The sequence below is a fragment of the Neltuma alba genome, unplaced genomic scaffold (genome assembly GCF_004799145.2).
Source record: "Neltuma alba isolate B1F8T4 unplaced genomic scaffold, ASM479914v2 tig00010376_pilon, whole genome shotgun sequence".
NCBI classification, from domain to species: domain Eukaryota; kingdom Viridiplantae; phylum Streptophyta; class Magnoliopsida; order Fabales; family Fabaceae; genus Neltuma; species Neltuma alba.
In genome coordinates this window covers 112131-126261 of record NW_021635280.1, presented here as the reverse complement: position 1 = coordinate 126261, position 14131 = coordinate 112131, and the positions used below count along the sequence as shown (strand labels likewise).

The 14131-nt window shown below is 33.5% G+C and overlaps 2 protein-coding genes across 3 annotated transcripts; both read left to right on the top strand.

Moving 5' to 3' along the window:
* The first annotated feature begins 1858 nt into the window (after positions 1-1858).
* Positions 1859-10746, top strand: LOC114756193 (sterol 3-beta-glucosyltransferase UGT80B1). Of its 2 annotated transcripts, none has more exons than XM_028945110.1 (15): positions 1859-2032; positions 2753-2824; positions 3312-3405; positions 3495-3637; positions 4114-4184; positions 4671-4752; positions 5061-5162; positions 5348-5403; positions 5840-5874; positions 6618-6822; positions 6918-7124; positions 7262-7321; positions 7428-7467; positions 9338-9559; positions 10410-10746. In XM_028945110.1, exons 1-15 carry the CDS (start codon positions 1964-1966, stop codon positions 10461-10463), a joined length of 1512 nt encoding a protein of 503 aa, XP_028800943.1. In that variant the 5' UTR covers positions 1859-1963; the 3' UTR covers positions 10464-10746. The 2 variants fall into 2 exon arrangements, with proteins under 2 accessions (XP_028800943.1, XP_028800942.1); XM_028945109.1 differs by having other exon boundaries at positions 4105-4184.
* A 1466-nt stretch (positions 10747-12212) lies between these two features.
* Positions 12213-13992, top strand: LOC114756213 (basic blue protein). Its single transcript, XM_028945147.1, has 2 exons — positions 12213-12404; positions 13592-13992. Exons 1-2 carry the CDS (start codon positions 12239-12241, stop codon positions 13789-13791), a joined length of 366 nt encoding a protein of 121 aa, XP_028800980.1. The 5' UTR covers positions 12213-12238; the 3' UTR covers positions 13792-13992.
* Positions 13993-14131: the final 139 nt, after the last annotated feature.

The following is a 14131-nucleotide window of genomic DNA, read 5'->3' as shown; positions in this document are numbered from 1 at the left end:
TGGTGATTTTTTAACCCAGAAAAGTTAGAACTTAGTCCTTTTTTCTATGCCCATGTGGATGTGTGCCAAGAAATGTTACCTTACCTTCTTTAACCTGCATTTTTTTAGTTTTTCATTTTATTTTCTTTTTTCTAGGTATTATGGTGTGAACTGGTTCTTAGCTTTATGCAGCAGTTACCTAATTTTCTCAATGTTTAAGTCACAGTCACAGCGCTCATTTTATTATCTTATATCCGTTTTTTAGTCTAAAATATAATCAGAAAAGGAATCAAATCACCTGAAAGATTAAAAAAAAAAGTATTACTTGCTCTGATTGTAATTATAAGGGCTAATAGATGAGTTTACTTTGATCATAACTCGAAGTATAGTTCTTTTTAAACCTCACACCATTGCCTTATTAAAAACATACCATAAATATTTTACCCTTCTTAATTAGTGGTAGCATGTCTGGTTCTTTTTCTCCACATCCTTAGAACATTAATTGTAGGTTTCCATTTTGCGTGTGTGTATTATATATCTTTGTAATGTACAGTACATGTACAACTGTGGCATTAATAACGATTTAGCAGCAAGCATAAAATCTTCTATCAAGTTTCTTAATATAAGAGTTGATTTAACTTTTAATTTGTTTCTAAATATAAGATTCAAATTCATTTTATCCCTCATATTTATCTATTTTTTTCAAAGTGGTTTTTATAGCAGTTATACATTTTAAATGTTTTATCAAATGATATTTAATTAGCAAAAGTATTTAAAAAAAAACAACACTTATTTATTACAAGTAATTAATTTAACTAATTTTTTTAATCTACTCAAACTATTCAACTAGCTCTTATTTAGCATTCAATGAATTGTATAGGATCTTAATTAAGAAGGAGCTCTTCCAATAATGTGATTCTCCATTCTTGTATACCTCGATCTTTGGGACCTAACTCTAGCAAGGGTTTTCATTAACTTAGCGTATATTACCTCTTATCTTTAATATAAAAATTAATTTACTAGTTTGAATAAATTAAGAAAACCAATTAAGTTAATTATTTATAATAAATAAATGTTGTCTTTTCTAAAATATTATTGCTAATCAAGTGTACTAACTAGAGCAACCACCATTACAAAAACCACTTTTAAAAAAAAATAAATATGAAAATAAAGTAGATTAAGACATTATATTTAGGACTAAAATAAAAGTTAAACGGGTTATTATATTAAGAACCGGAAGTAGTAATTTTTATGTTATTAAAACTCAAATCGCATCCAAAAATCAGATAATCAAGTCAATAAATTAGTTCTATGACCAGCCGATCCAGAGTTTTGGACACGGATGATTTGGTTGGGTTGGATTTTATATTTTTTCCTCTCCTTGCTAAGTTTGAGATAACACTGCTTTGTGTATAAAAAATTTCATGTTGTTATCACCAAAAAAAAAAAAATTCATGTTGCCAGATTTGTAGAATAATAACTTTATTTTGTTGGATTATATTGATTTATATATGATAAATCATTCACCTGTAAATTGGAGGAAAGAAAAGGAGAGAAATTTTTTTAAGGAACAATAACAAAAAAAAGTTGGAATTTTATAAATACTAAATAAGAAATGTTAACAAAAATTTATTATTATTTGTAAATTTAAACTTGTCAATACCAAATAAAGTTTTATTACCAAATTTGACTTGGCATTTACAATTTCTAGTTTTTTTTCCTGTCATTCTCTCTTCTTCTTTTTTTTTAATGAATATAACTTTAAAAATTTTAATTAATTTTTTAATCTCTTTTTCCCATTTTTTTAAAATAAATTCCGTGATAACAGGCACGGCCGCACGGGGTAAGTGGCGGACTGGCCGTTGATCAAACCGGACCGATCTGAAAACCAGACGGTGGCTCACCGTTCTTTCTCGTTGCCGTGTGATTGAGTCATCCAGGTTTCTTCCGCCAAGGGTCGTTGTTTCGAGCGATACAGATAGAAATGGCGAGAGAAAAACCAACAGCAGTGTTCATGGCCTTCGGTACTAAAGGCGACGTATACCCCATTGCTGTGAGTGCATCTTTTATTTCTATACTTCCATTTCATTCTTGAATGGTTCCCGGTAATGGCTAGAAGTCAGAGAATATTATATGAATTTCAGCTATTATTACCTGCTTTTGATGCAGTTGTTTGGACTAACGATTGATTTTGTTATTTCTGGGAGTCGAAGTTATAGCCTTTTGGTTCACCTTTATGCAGTCAATTTGCAAAAGGTTAACTGCAAGTGGCTCGGGTTGCTAAAAGGTTTATACTCATCAATGGAAGTTGCGGAACTATGCTAATACGTGAAATCCTTCTGGGTAGAATTGCTGGTCAGTGGTCAAATAGAGTTCACCATTGTATAAGATGTTTCCTGGATAATGATAACTTAATTTGGTAATTTCATGTATTGAAATTTTGAACTAGCAATTATAAAACTGAGCTAGGACGTTGTATGGTAGTGACTGCTGGCCATAAGTTAAAGGAATTGGAAGGCTAAGAATTAAGTAGTGTTGATTTTATTTCTTAAACACTTCACATTACTAAGCTTTTTGGTCGGATTTTATTTTTCACTTTTTTTATTGCTAAACTTTGCTCATTCAATTCACCAAAAGCTTGCAGGAAAAGAAAAAGGAATAACTTCTGTGAGATACTTATACAAAAATGTCGCGTTGGAGTGCCCCATTGTGTTTGTTGTATTTTTGTTAACAACATTTAAATTGCGATTAGCTGCATTATTGTTGTTTGCAGGCCATAGCCGCAGCTTTTGCTAGTGACCAGAAACAATACAATGTCATTCTAATTAGTCATTCAGCCCATGAGGTTTGTATTTCAAGTCAAGAAGAGCATTATATTAGTTTAATCAGTCTGAGTGCCCTTGATCTTTAGTTCCAAGTGAATTATAGGTAAGGATAATCTAAAACAAACATCATCCGTAACAGTGCTTAGATGAAAGTAAATCGTTGGTGTGGCTGTGAATTCATTTATCCACTTACCATAGTTCTCCTCTGAGCTGGCACTGTTAATAGAAGAGCAACCATTTCAGTTTACTGTTTCAGAAATCCAAATATTAGCTTGGTCATCTGATCTGATTAACTGAATTGTCAATAAGTAATTTGTCCATCTTCGGTATTGATATATCATAGTTTGTGCTACAGGGTTATTGTAAATTTCCTGTATCAGAAAAAATGTGTTTCTACTGCTGTGATCATCATGTTAAACTTATTTGTCATGTCATTTTCTTTGCTTTTCATACTTCTTGAAATTTATGACGCTTAGCAAAATTCATTGAAGTCATGTTTTCTTACAGAGTTTAAGTTCTCACCTGGCTGAGAAGCATGTTGAATATTGCTCTGTTTCATCACCACCAGTTTTTTCTGCTGATCAGAATAATGACATTGCAGGTTTGAAGAATCAACTTGGATCTCGTTATAAGATATAAAATGTTACGAGGAGGAGAGTTATTGACCTTTTGAATATTTTGTCTTATCAGGAATGTCAGAGTCATCCTTTGCACTGCAGAAACAGGTGGTTACCAGCGATCATAGAAAAGAATGCTATTCTGCGGTTGAAAGGATATTTGGAGATGGCCCCTGCCTGGAGGGTGACCTTATTGTGATTAATTTTTTTGCACTGGTATTTACCTTGGAAAATGAAGTCAAAATATCCTACTATATCTAGTTACTGAAATTATTCTGGGTGTGTTTTGATTCTAAGACTTATTAATCACAGCTGTGACTCGAATTATGAAAAATAGTGATGCTGGAATAGGAATTTCAACACAATTTGTGTGAAACTTTGTTTGTCTTAAATGGCACAAGGAGATTTGGTAGTGGTAGAACCCTCACCCATTAATAGTATAATATATAAAATCTCTAATGAGTTGCACTCCTCACAATGATTAATTGTACAACTCATTTCACTAACTCTTTAAAATGCATGAGAAAATTTGTCTGGTATGACAGCATGTATATTGGGAGAGATTCATTGATTTGTTCCTGAAGTAGCCTTGTGAGCACCTCGGGCTTTTATAATTTCTGCATATAGATGTCCTGTCTGCTGAATTGAAGGGAAATAAAAACTCAATTCTGAATTGCACTTAGCGGTTTCAGGAAGGCTGGAGCCTTGCAGAACTTTTTCATGTCCGTTGCATATTAGCTGCGCCATATGTTGTTCCGTACAGGTACTTTGATTTTCCTCTCGCTTCTATATTATCAAAAATTTTGGAATTGATCTGTGGAGAGCGGTCACTCATAAAATTACTGATGTCTTAATATCATCCCTGGAGGGCTCAAAATTTAAAATTTGAATAAATAAGCTCTCCCTCACTTGTAGTGGAAAACTGGAAATGGAGAAACTCTATTGCCTAAGGCTACCTGGTTGCAAACTTGCCATAAATACATATTTGATTTGGAAACTATCAAGTTTTAAGATGAGTGTTACTAGTGTAGAAAGAAATGACTGAAATGCATTCTTTATTTCATCTAACAAGAGGATGTATATACAAAAAGGATGAGCCTAGGTAATTATGGCTTTTTGAGGGCCTGTCAATATAGCCTGCCCTATACTTCATATCATTGAAGAAGTTTATTTCCTTTAGTTACAATCTAGTTGCTGGAGACAGTTTTGTGAGATATCATCATATTCTGATTATTCATCTAGTATGTAGTGCACCTGCATCATTTGAGCGCCAATTCTGCAAGGAACTTCCTCTTTTGTACAAGTATCTCAATGATGCTCCATGTGACAAGGTACTCCTTCCTTTAGTTTCTGCATGTAATGGTGTCTCCTTTTCTTTTTTCTCCTATCTCTCTCTCTCTCTCTCTCTCTCTATATATATATATATATATCTGTGAGACATGTGATGTGATGGTGTTTTCACTTGCGTAAAATGATTTTCCATCTGTAAAGTAGAAAGCATGATGTAGAATAAAGATTCGTCTACTCGTGCTTCAACCAACGTATCATTGAGAACTCAGGCTTTTATATTAATTTTACTTTTCTTTTGTTTGTTTCCCCCGGGGGGCAGGGGCGGGTTGATTATCTATATTGCACGCAGGTCTGCTGGAAGGATGTGATTCATTGGATGTGGCCTCTTTTCACTGAACATTGGGGATCATGGAGATGTGATGATTTACATCTTAGTCAATGTCCTTTCACTGTCAGTGTTTTTTGTATTTGCTTTTCTGCTGCATTTTGTAATCCAAATTCCATTGCTATAAGTTAGAGCTTCAAACATCTTTTAAACTACTTGACTAAGATTAATGTAGACTTGGTGCACTTAGGAAAAGGAATGGGTGTCCTCTTTTCTATAATCCTTAATAGTTGCTTCTTTTGTGGTTGAAGGATCCTGTAACTGGCATTCCGACTTGGCATCATAGGCCTCAATCTCCACTTGTCATGTAAGCTATGTGTACTAAATAGAGACACTGTTTATAAATACTTAAGCATCAACAATGATCTCTTACGTAAAGAATTGCTTCCAATATATGTTAATTTCTCTTCTACTTGTGCTTTACCAATCTGCCTGTGCATATACACCATAGCACTGGAGAAATCAATATCAATATCAAAATAAAATACAAAATGTTTTGGGAGCCACATTTTTCACAAGTCATAAAATGGGGCACAGGACCCATTATAGTCACCGTTAGATGAACAAAATTTCCTTGTTTGGCATAAGTGGACAAGTTAAATTTTTCTGGTGAAGACTTATTTAGTGTAAATGGTAGAACCCCCCCCCCCTTCTGGGCATGCATGTGTAGTACTAGTATTTATGATTTATAGAGAAGATATACAATATATAACTCTGATTTTTGAGCTGATTCTATGCGACAGGTATGGATTTAGTAAAGAAGTTGTTGAATGCCCTGGTACGTTTGATGTCTTTGGTAAAAAATTTATACCTCTTCACACCACCTGTATTTATTGTTGTCATCATGGTGTTACCCGTTGAGTTTTTTCCTCAAAAAGAAAACTCTAGAGGTACTTGCTTTCTCTTGTTTTTGTTTTCTGTTTACATGTATGTCCTTTACTTTCCTTTATTAGTATTGCGACATGGTAGCTGCAGTGTTTGTGTGTGGGGCTAGGCCCAAAGATTTGATCCTTCAATTTGCAGTGTTTCGTTAGGGATGAAGTGATGCTTCCACTTAGTGCTTCTCAAATTATGCTATTACATTCTATTGTCTGTTAAGGCCAAAGATGTAACCTCTACAACAATGAGCAAAGGGATCTGCAATCAGTATGCATAAATACTCCTAATGTTTGCTTGTTAGGAGTGAAAATAAGGAACATTTACTGAACTTACTGTTCAAAGTCATTTTGCCTAGCATGTTTAGTTGAAAATGGAGGAGAAATTTGTTTCAAGTCAAATTCTATGATTAACTATGCATGATCAATAGTTTATTGTGAGAACTATATGAAGTCAAAATTAGTTGGGAACTGGCATGTGCCCAAGTTTTGTTTCAATATCCATGTAGGCGGATATAAATGTTATAATCTGCCTCATTCTTGACAAAATTTAATGTGCTATTTGGCGGTGGTATGGGTGCAAGATTCCTCTAGGTCACTAGTTTTAAGAGTTAATTTTACCCTACTAATTTTAGGGCATTGACAGCATATTGGCCATCAAAAGTACGGATTTGTGGCTTTTGGTTCCTCCCTATGGAATGGCAGTTTTCATGTACAATTTGCAGAGAAATTTCAGTTGTTGACTCGTCAGAAAATAAACATGCTAAAGAGCACTTATGTCTTAGACATCAAGCATTGCAGAACTTTTTAAAGACCACACCAATTTTTGTTGGGTTGAGTTCTATAGGAAGGTATGAATTGTTTTAAATTTGACTCTTAAGTTTTTGTGACCACGTTGTTTGTTGATGTATATTCTCTATACCTAACTTTTCTGCTTTTCACGCAGCATGGGTTTTATGAAAGACCCTCACTCGTTTATCTGTGTTCTTCAGACTGTTCTGGAGATGGCAAATTTCAGATTTATTCTTTTTACAGCGGGGTATAAACCCTTAGAACTAGCAATTCAGATGTTTGCTGTTGAAACGTCAGATCAAAGATGTGAAAGTGGAGATTGTGTTTCTCTTTTCAGTGGGCGACTTCTTTGCTTTTCTGGGTGTGTTTTCCATTTGTCTTTAGTTGATCATTAAAAGATTATTAGTTTTCATTTTTCTACTGATGCTTTTTGAAAAGAAGCAAAATGTTTATTGAGCGACTATTCTCTTAAAAGTGACTGTTCTTTCATGTGAATAGATCCATACCATATGGTTGGCTTTTCCCAACATGTGCTGCTGTAATTCACCATGGAGGCAGGTGGGAGAATTTGTATTCTGATCCTTTCGATGTTTTGATAATTTCGCACTCTAAGGTGCCACTTGCAGTTGCTAAACTTTTGTATTTTTTCCCCCCTTGGATTTAGTGGAACTACAGCTGCTGCATTGCAGGCAGGTGCGCCGCAGGTTAGTAAGGAACTGTGAATTAAATCCTTGTTCCTGTACATGCTTTATTAGATGCAGGATCTTCTTACTTGAGAAAGTGAACAAAAAAGAGCAATGGCCATTCTTTGTATTAAATTTGCCTCTATGATATACTGAGGGATTGCTGTGTTATGTTAGCTCAGGTTTCCTGATATACTGTTGCCCACATAATGATTTGCTTGATTTTTGTGTATTTATGTATGATCACTTTCTTAAGGTTTATGGACTTGAAAGAAAAAGCATGGGGAAGAGAAAACTAGAGGAGAAACAGGGTAGAAAATAGATTTCCCTTGTTTGGATTTGGATAGCAAGAAAAATAAGGAAAGAAAAGAGAAGGGAAAAATGGGCCTGAGGCTCGCACATTTTCTCCCCAAAGTTTTCTTTTCAGAAGTTAAGAGATTTTGGTGAGAGAACATGCTTTCCTAAATTTCCCAAAGAAGCGAAAAAGGGTCATGGAGCTTACGTTTTTTTAATTTAGATATTATCATCATTGTGAAATTAGTTACTTTCCTTTTCTCTGTTTTTTTTTTTTTTTTGGCTCATCCAATCATAAAGAGAGAACTTTTTCTCCATTTTCTTTTCTTGCATTCTATCTCTTCATCTAAACAATTATGGTTTATGAAGTTGCCATTTTCATGCTAACGACTTCACTGTGTATAGATGCGATTTGGATAATCTAGTCAAAAATCAATTATTTGATGAAATAACCAAGTTTAGAATTGTGCATGGCTGTTTCAGTGTTCGAAAATATACCCAATTGAGATAAGGAATTCTTTAAGATTTTGTTGGCAGGCATAAGTTCCTGCACTTCTAAGTTATAACATTTCTTGATTAGAAAGTTAAGATTCCTCATCATCACGCTTCCTAGTACCTATTGCTTATTGTCACTCGCCAAAAAACAGCAGTGACCCGAAAAGGATACAAGGTTAATCTTGGTCTTGTAAGCCTATAGAAATGAAAAACTTTTCTACTCCAACAATCCACAATACAAGTCACTTTAATTAATTCATCAGAGCTGAAAAATGGTAGTTAGCTCATTTAATTTGTCTTAAATTGAAAATTATTTTCAACTTTACCCTTACTAAATGAGGTTGTGAAGGAGAGAGAAAAATACAGAGTTAGATTTAAGTGTTAATTACGGGGACAAAATTGTCAAATAAGCATTGGTTTCTCGCCAAGTGACTTGTGCTCTGGACCAAGTCGTTCTTCTAAAAGTGACTTGTATTGTGGACCAAAGGGACAACATGTGGATAAGCTAATAATTCATCTCTTCAAACGAAATTTCTAAAATTCCAGCGGTCATTCAAACACTATGAGCCCCTAACCTATAAGCTTTGAGCTAATCCGCATCTATAAGGGTAGATTTAAAGTTCCCTATAATCACGAAAAGCGCACATACAATACATTGGTTATTTAGTACCTATACTAAGTTTGGATAAGATTATGAATATACCACCTAAAGCCATTACTTATGGTGCAACACTCGGCTAAAAATAGACCAAAAGTGGAAGAATGATTTTCAGTGTAAATGGCTTAAAATTATGCATGGATGGTAGAAAAATTTTAGAGAAGGGCGTGGACAAAATATATTATTCATGCTACCCTTAGATAGCTAAACAATATTCTAATTCTCGTGCTAATTTCTATCAGAAAATTTGGATCATTACAGTGATATTCTGTCATGCTTGGGTGATGACCTGGTTTGTGTCTACGACATTCATCCTCTGCATGTATTTTGTGCACTTTTGGCTTTATTGTGTCATGCTATGAAAACTCTCCCGGCCCTATAAAACTCTTGGGATGCTGATGATGTATCTTCAGATGAGCTTGACTGGTTTCAGCAAACTTGCAGGTTGTGTGTCCTTTCATGTTAGATCAGTTTTATTGGGCTGAGAGAATGTATTGGCTCGGTGTTTCATCGGAACCACTCCATAGAAACCATTTGCTTCCTGATAAAAATGATGAGAGAAATGTCCAGGAAGCTGCACATGCGCTTTCGTCAGCAATACACAGTGCATTATCACCCAAGGTCAAAGCACGTGCAGCTCAAATTGCTGAAAGAATATCAGATGAGGTAATGCCTATTCATCATGTGGGTTATGCAGTTAAGAAATTTTCTTCTTGTTTAGCTCGCTACGTAGTTTACAGTGTATACTTTATTTTGTCTCATTGCAATATATGAATAATAAAACAAATATCTTTATAAAAGATTTCAGGCGAAAAACACTTAGGCGAAAACCTAATTGCTATATGTTTTTGAAATAAAGCATGCCACATTGATGGATAAACATTTATTTGTTTGAGTCATTAGCATGATGTTGGGCTGTAACTGTTGGATATTCTACCTATTGGTGATGAGATTCCTCAAGATCTCTGCCTTAATTGCTTGCCGTAAAACTTTAGGTGAGTTTAAGTTTGGAAATTTCACTAGTTATTGTAGGCCTCACTACTTAAGTAATGATTACATAGTAGCAATGGAATTCAAAATAAAAGCGTGTATTGTCCTTTTCACTCTATTTAATTTCAATTGTGCCGAGTCAGTTGCCAAGAATATGACGTGGAAACCCCACTTTGGATGTGATGACCTTGATGGTAGTTAATTTATAAGTATCTTTATAAGCTTTTTTTTGAATCTTGAAGTATGTCTTAGTTCTAGTGATCCCCCAATATCTAATTTACCTAAACTTCTGTTCAAAAAGCAAATTTCTCAACTTTGTTTTATGTATCGGTATTGCATTGTCATATGTGACTGTCTGCAGCCACGGCCTCACGTTTTCTTCAGTATGAAATGTCCATGGCACAAACAATTTTTTTATTGGAAGTCTTGGTAGTAAAACATTTGGAAAATTTTCATCCATAACTTGTGTCTGGCAAGGTGCCATGACTATGCTGATATGTTTTCACAATGATGCTCCAAATTACAGGATGGTGTATCAGAGGCAGTGAAGGCCCTCAAGGAAGAGCTAGGTTTAGTCTGAGATGGGCAAGGCAATTACATTATTTCCAAGTATTAATACATCATTTATATTCATTGTTACTTCAAAATTCAAGGTGGAGAATATGTTTATCTCAGCTGTGACGGCATCAGGTTCTTTTGACACGTTGTTTCCATGAGCCCCTTCTTGTAAATAAATTGAGATTCAATGACGTGAAAGTTTAGGTTGTGTTTAAATTTGAGTTCATTGAACTTTACTAGAAGTTAAAACATTGAAGATGTGAAGAATGATATTTAAACTAAATCATGTCAAAGTTTAAGTTTAATGGATTCAATTATTCAAAATCAAAATATTGTTTTTCTGGCCAAAAGATGCCTTCAAAATATGAGGAGCATTTGTTTGACCATTTGAAATCGTCAAAAACTAGTAGCAAGATCAATATCAATTGAAAAATATGAAATATAGAGCTAAATGCACATTCGTGTCCAAAGATATTTTTTACGGGATTACAGTACTTCATGATTTTCATTAGGAAACCATAATTTTTTCAGAAATATCTTCGGACACAAATGTCCACTTAGTTCTATAAGATGATATTAAAATATATGATTTTTAGTATAAGTTAGGCAGTATGATATTAATTCTTTTTTTTCACAAGTTATCCATATTTAAAGTTTGATACACTTTTTCACTATTGAGATGCAATTTATAGTTTTAAACGTGAGTAAATTTTAAAAACGTATCTTCAAATGAAATTAATTACCTAACCAACTCTTCTTGATTTTAATGAGTTGATTAGAACGATTTGCTTTGCGGTTTCAAAATATAAGTTAATTTCAAGCATCTCATTAGAACCAAATAAAATCTGTTAACTTATTTAATAAGATTAAAGTGTATCTAACACATTAAAGTATTTTGTGATTCATTTAGCATGCTAAAATATTTTCAAGTGCCTCTAACACCTTGAAGTATTTTTCTTTTACCTTGATGGTAAATGCATCAAAAAATATTTTAGGGTACTGGACATAGAAAAAAATTATTTTAGAGTGCTACATACACTAAAAAATATTTTAAGATATTGGATACGTACTTAAAAAAAAATTTCATAATACTAAATGCACCACAAAATACTTTAGGATGCTAGATATACCTGATAAAATATTTAGGGTGTTAAATGCACCTTAGTCCTACTAAATATGTATTGAATTAAATTTCTTTTATGCAACTTTACTCCTATTTAAATTCGTCTCACATCTCTCCTATCTTTTTCTAAAATCCAATGTATACAGATAATAAATAAGGAAAAATTAAAAAAAAACTATAATTAATAACTCTCTAAAATGACTTATAGATAAAAAAAATTCTTCCAAAGACAAAAATCACCTTGTAAGCATCTTGAAGTAGAGGGAACATGACTGTATGTATGGACCTGCCTTCTAGTTCTACACTATCTGCTCTTGCAGATGTATTTTTATCTGATCTTTAATAAAAGTTGACTTTTTATCGAAAAATAAAAAAAATAGAGGCGGAATAACATGACATGGGCACGAGGGAGCACAGAGTAATGGAGATTATTTATACCTTTAGGCCTTTGGAAAACAAGTTTACTTAACATTAATTACATACGTTGAAGAGTTGTACTGACCATACACACATATTTAATGCCCCTAATGATGTGAGAAGCAGGTGGGACCTTGAGACTTGAATGACCATTAAGTCTGCACCAACCCTCCTTCTATAAAAATCACACTCCTCCAAACCTAATCCATCCCACCAAAGACCTAAACTATCACTTTCACTGTCACACAACAACAACCATGGCTATGGGAAGAGGCGGTGCAATAGTCTCAGCTCTCCTTCTGCTATTCTGCTTCACGGAGATGGCTCAGGCCGCCACCTTCACCGTCGGAGATGGTGGTGGTTGGACATTTAACACCCAACGATGGCCTCAAGGAAAGACCTTTAGGGCTGGAGACACACTTGGTTAGTACTTTATATATATATATATATATATATATATATTGTTCATCATGCAAGTCTTGTTCATTTACTTTCTCATATGTCATATCTCATTTTTTTCATAACAAAAATGGGTTTTGAGGGCCCAGACTCAAAGAAGACTTGCTGAGATATTTATAGATTGCTTATTAACAGAGTCCTTGTATCACAGCCTTGTGGATTATAGTCTTGTTGGTTATGTCATACCTCATTTTAGGTCTTCATCTTGTATGCCATTTTCATTCTCAACAGTTTCTGCATTTGGAAAATTTTATTTTCTTTAAACTGAAATGTGCAGTACCGGTGCACAAGTTTCTTGCAACTGCATCGAACTTGCTGCCACCGACGGATCTGAATCTCCTAGAGGGGATTTTCTTTTCCCTTTTTGCCAGATCCTAGAGGGGATATATATTGAATAATAACGAATTAAATATTCTTATATTACATATAAGATTTTTTTTATTTATAAAGGTAGTCTCTCTTAAGAGACATTAATACCGACGTAAAGTTTTTAACATTCTTTTCTGATTTTTCTGCCATTAATTTCTCTCTAGTTTTACTATATTTATCACCTACTTATTCACTTTTTATAAATAAAGGTATTTTTAAATTTTGAAAACATGACTTGTGAAGTTAAATTTTTGTTAGTCTCAGAAAAAAAAAATAACTGATGTCCTATTTATAGAGCAAAAATAGAAAATCTTTTTAATCTTATTTATAAGTCATTTCATTAATATGAATGTACTATTTTATCTTTCATTTATTATAGTGAAAATGATTGTTTTTTTTAAAGATATATATATTAAATAAGAAAAAGTTAGAAAGTTATTATATTTTAATGGAAAGTTAATGCATTTTAAAATTTTTCTTGATTTATATGAAATATGTTAGAAATATATTTATATTGATAAATAAAATATTTATATATTTTTATTTATTTTGAGGGGGTTGAAGTTTGTCAGAAAATAACCCGAAGTCAAGACTCAAGAGTCTGGTATCATTAATGCCATAGGTATGTGGGGACATCGGAATCAATGTAGTAATTCAGTATTCTTGGTCAAAAAAAAAATTGGCAGTATTACTACTACCGTACATAGGTCAATGGTTTATAAATGTTTCATTAATATAGTCGTGAGAGTCATTAGTGTATGATTAATTGCTATAATATGCAGTGTTTAACTATCGTCCTGGGACTCACAACGTGGCGGTAGTAAACAAGGCGGGTTACGATGCATGTAAGACTCCCTCAGGTTCAAAGGTTTTCACGTCAGGGAAGGATCAGATCAAGCTCGTGAGGGGCCAAAACTACTTCATCTGCAATTACCCAGGCCACTGCGAGTCCGCCATGAAGATTGCTGTCAAGGCTCTCTGATTTAATTATTATTATATTGCCAGAAAACTAAGACTTTTAATCTCTATATATCATGCATGAATAATAATCTAGTATCTGTCTGTTTTAGTAATTCACTATTCACTTGTATTATTATGTGGGTGTGAGAGAAAAGTGTGTTATTATGATGTACTAGTAATTATATTAATGATGCATGTTTGCTGTGCTTTGTAGTGCCGAAAATGGATTGAAGTACTCATTTGTCTCCTTATTTTAGGACATTCTCAACTAATTTTCACATAGTAAGGAGTAATAGTTAAAACGTTAAATCTATCATAAATTAATAATTTTAATTTTTGGCAAGATTACCCTAGCTAAAAAA

Bases quoted from the DNA above. Each gene is read 5' to 3' on its own strand.
- LOC114756193 (XM_028945109.1), top strand. From the start codon at position 1,964: ATGGCGAGAGAAAAACCAACAGCAGTGTTCATGGCCTTCGGTACTAAA. The intron at 3,406-3,494 runs GTTTGAAGAATC...TTGTCTTATCAG, and splicing joins TCAGAATAATGACATTGCAG to GAATGTCAGAGTCATCCTTT. The intron at 4,185-4,670 runs GTACTTTGATTT...TCTAGTATGTAG, and splicing joins CCATATGTTGTTCCGTACAG to TGCACCTGCATCATTTGAGC.
- LOC114756213 (XM_028945147.1), top strand. From the start codon at position 12,239: ATGGCTATGGGAAGAGGCGGTGCAATAGTCTCAGCTCTCCTTCTGCTA. The intron at 12,405-13,591 runs GTTAGTACTTTA...TATAATATGCAG, and splicing joins TAGGGCTGGAGACACACTTG to TGTTTAACTATCGTCCTGGG.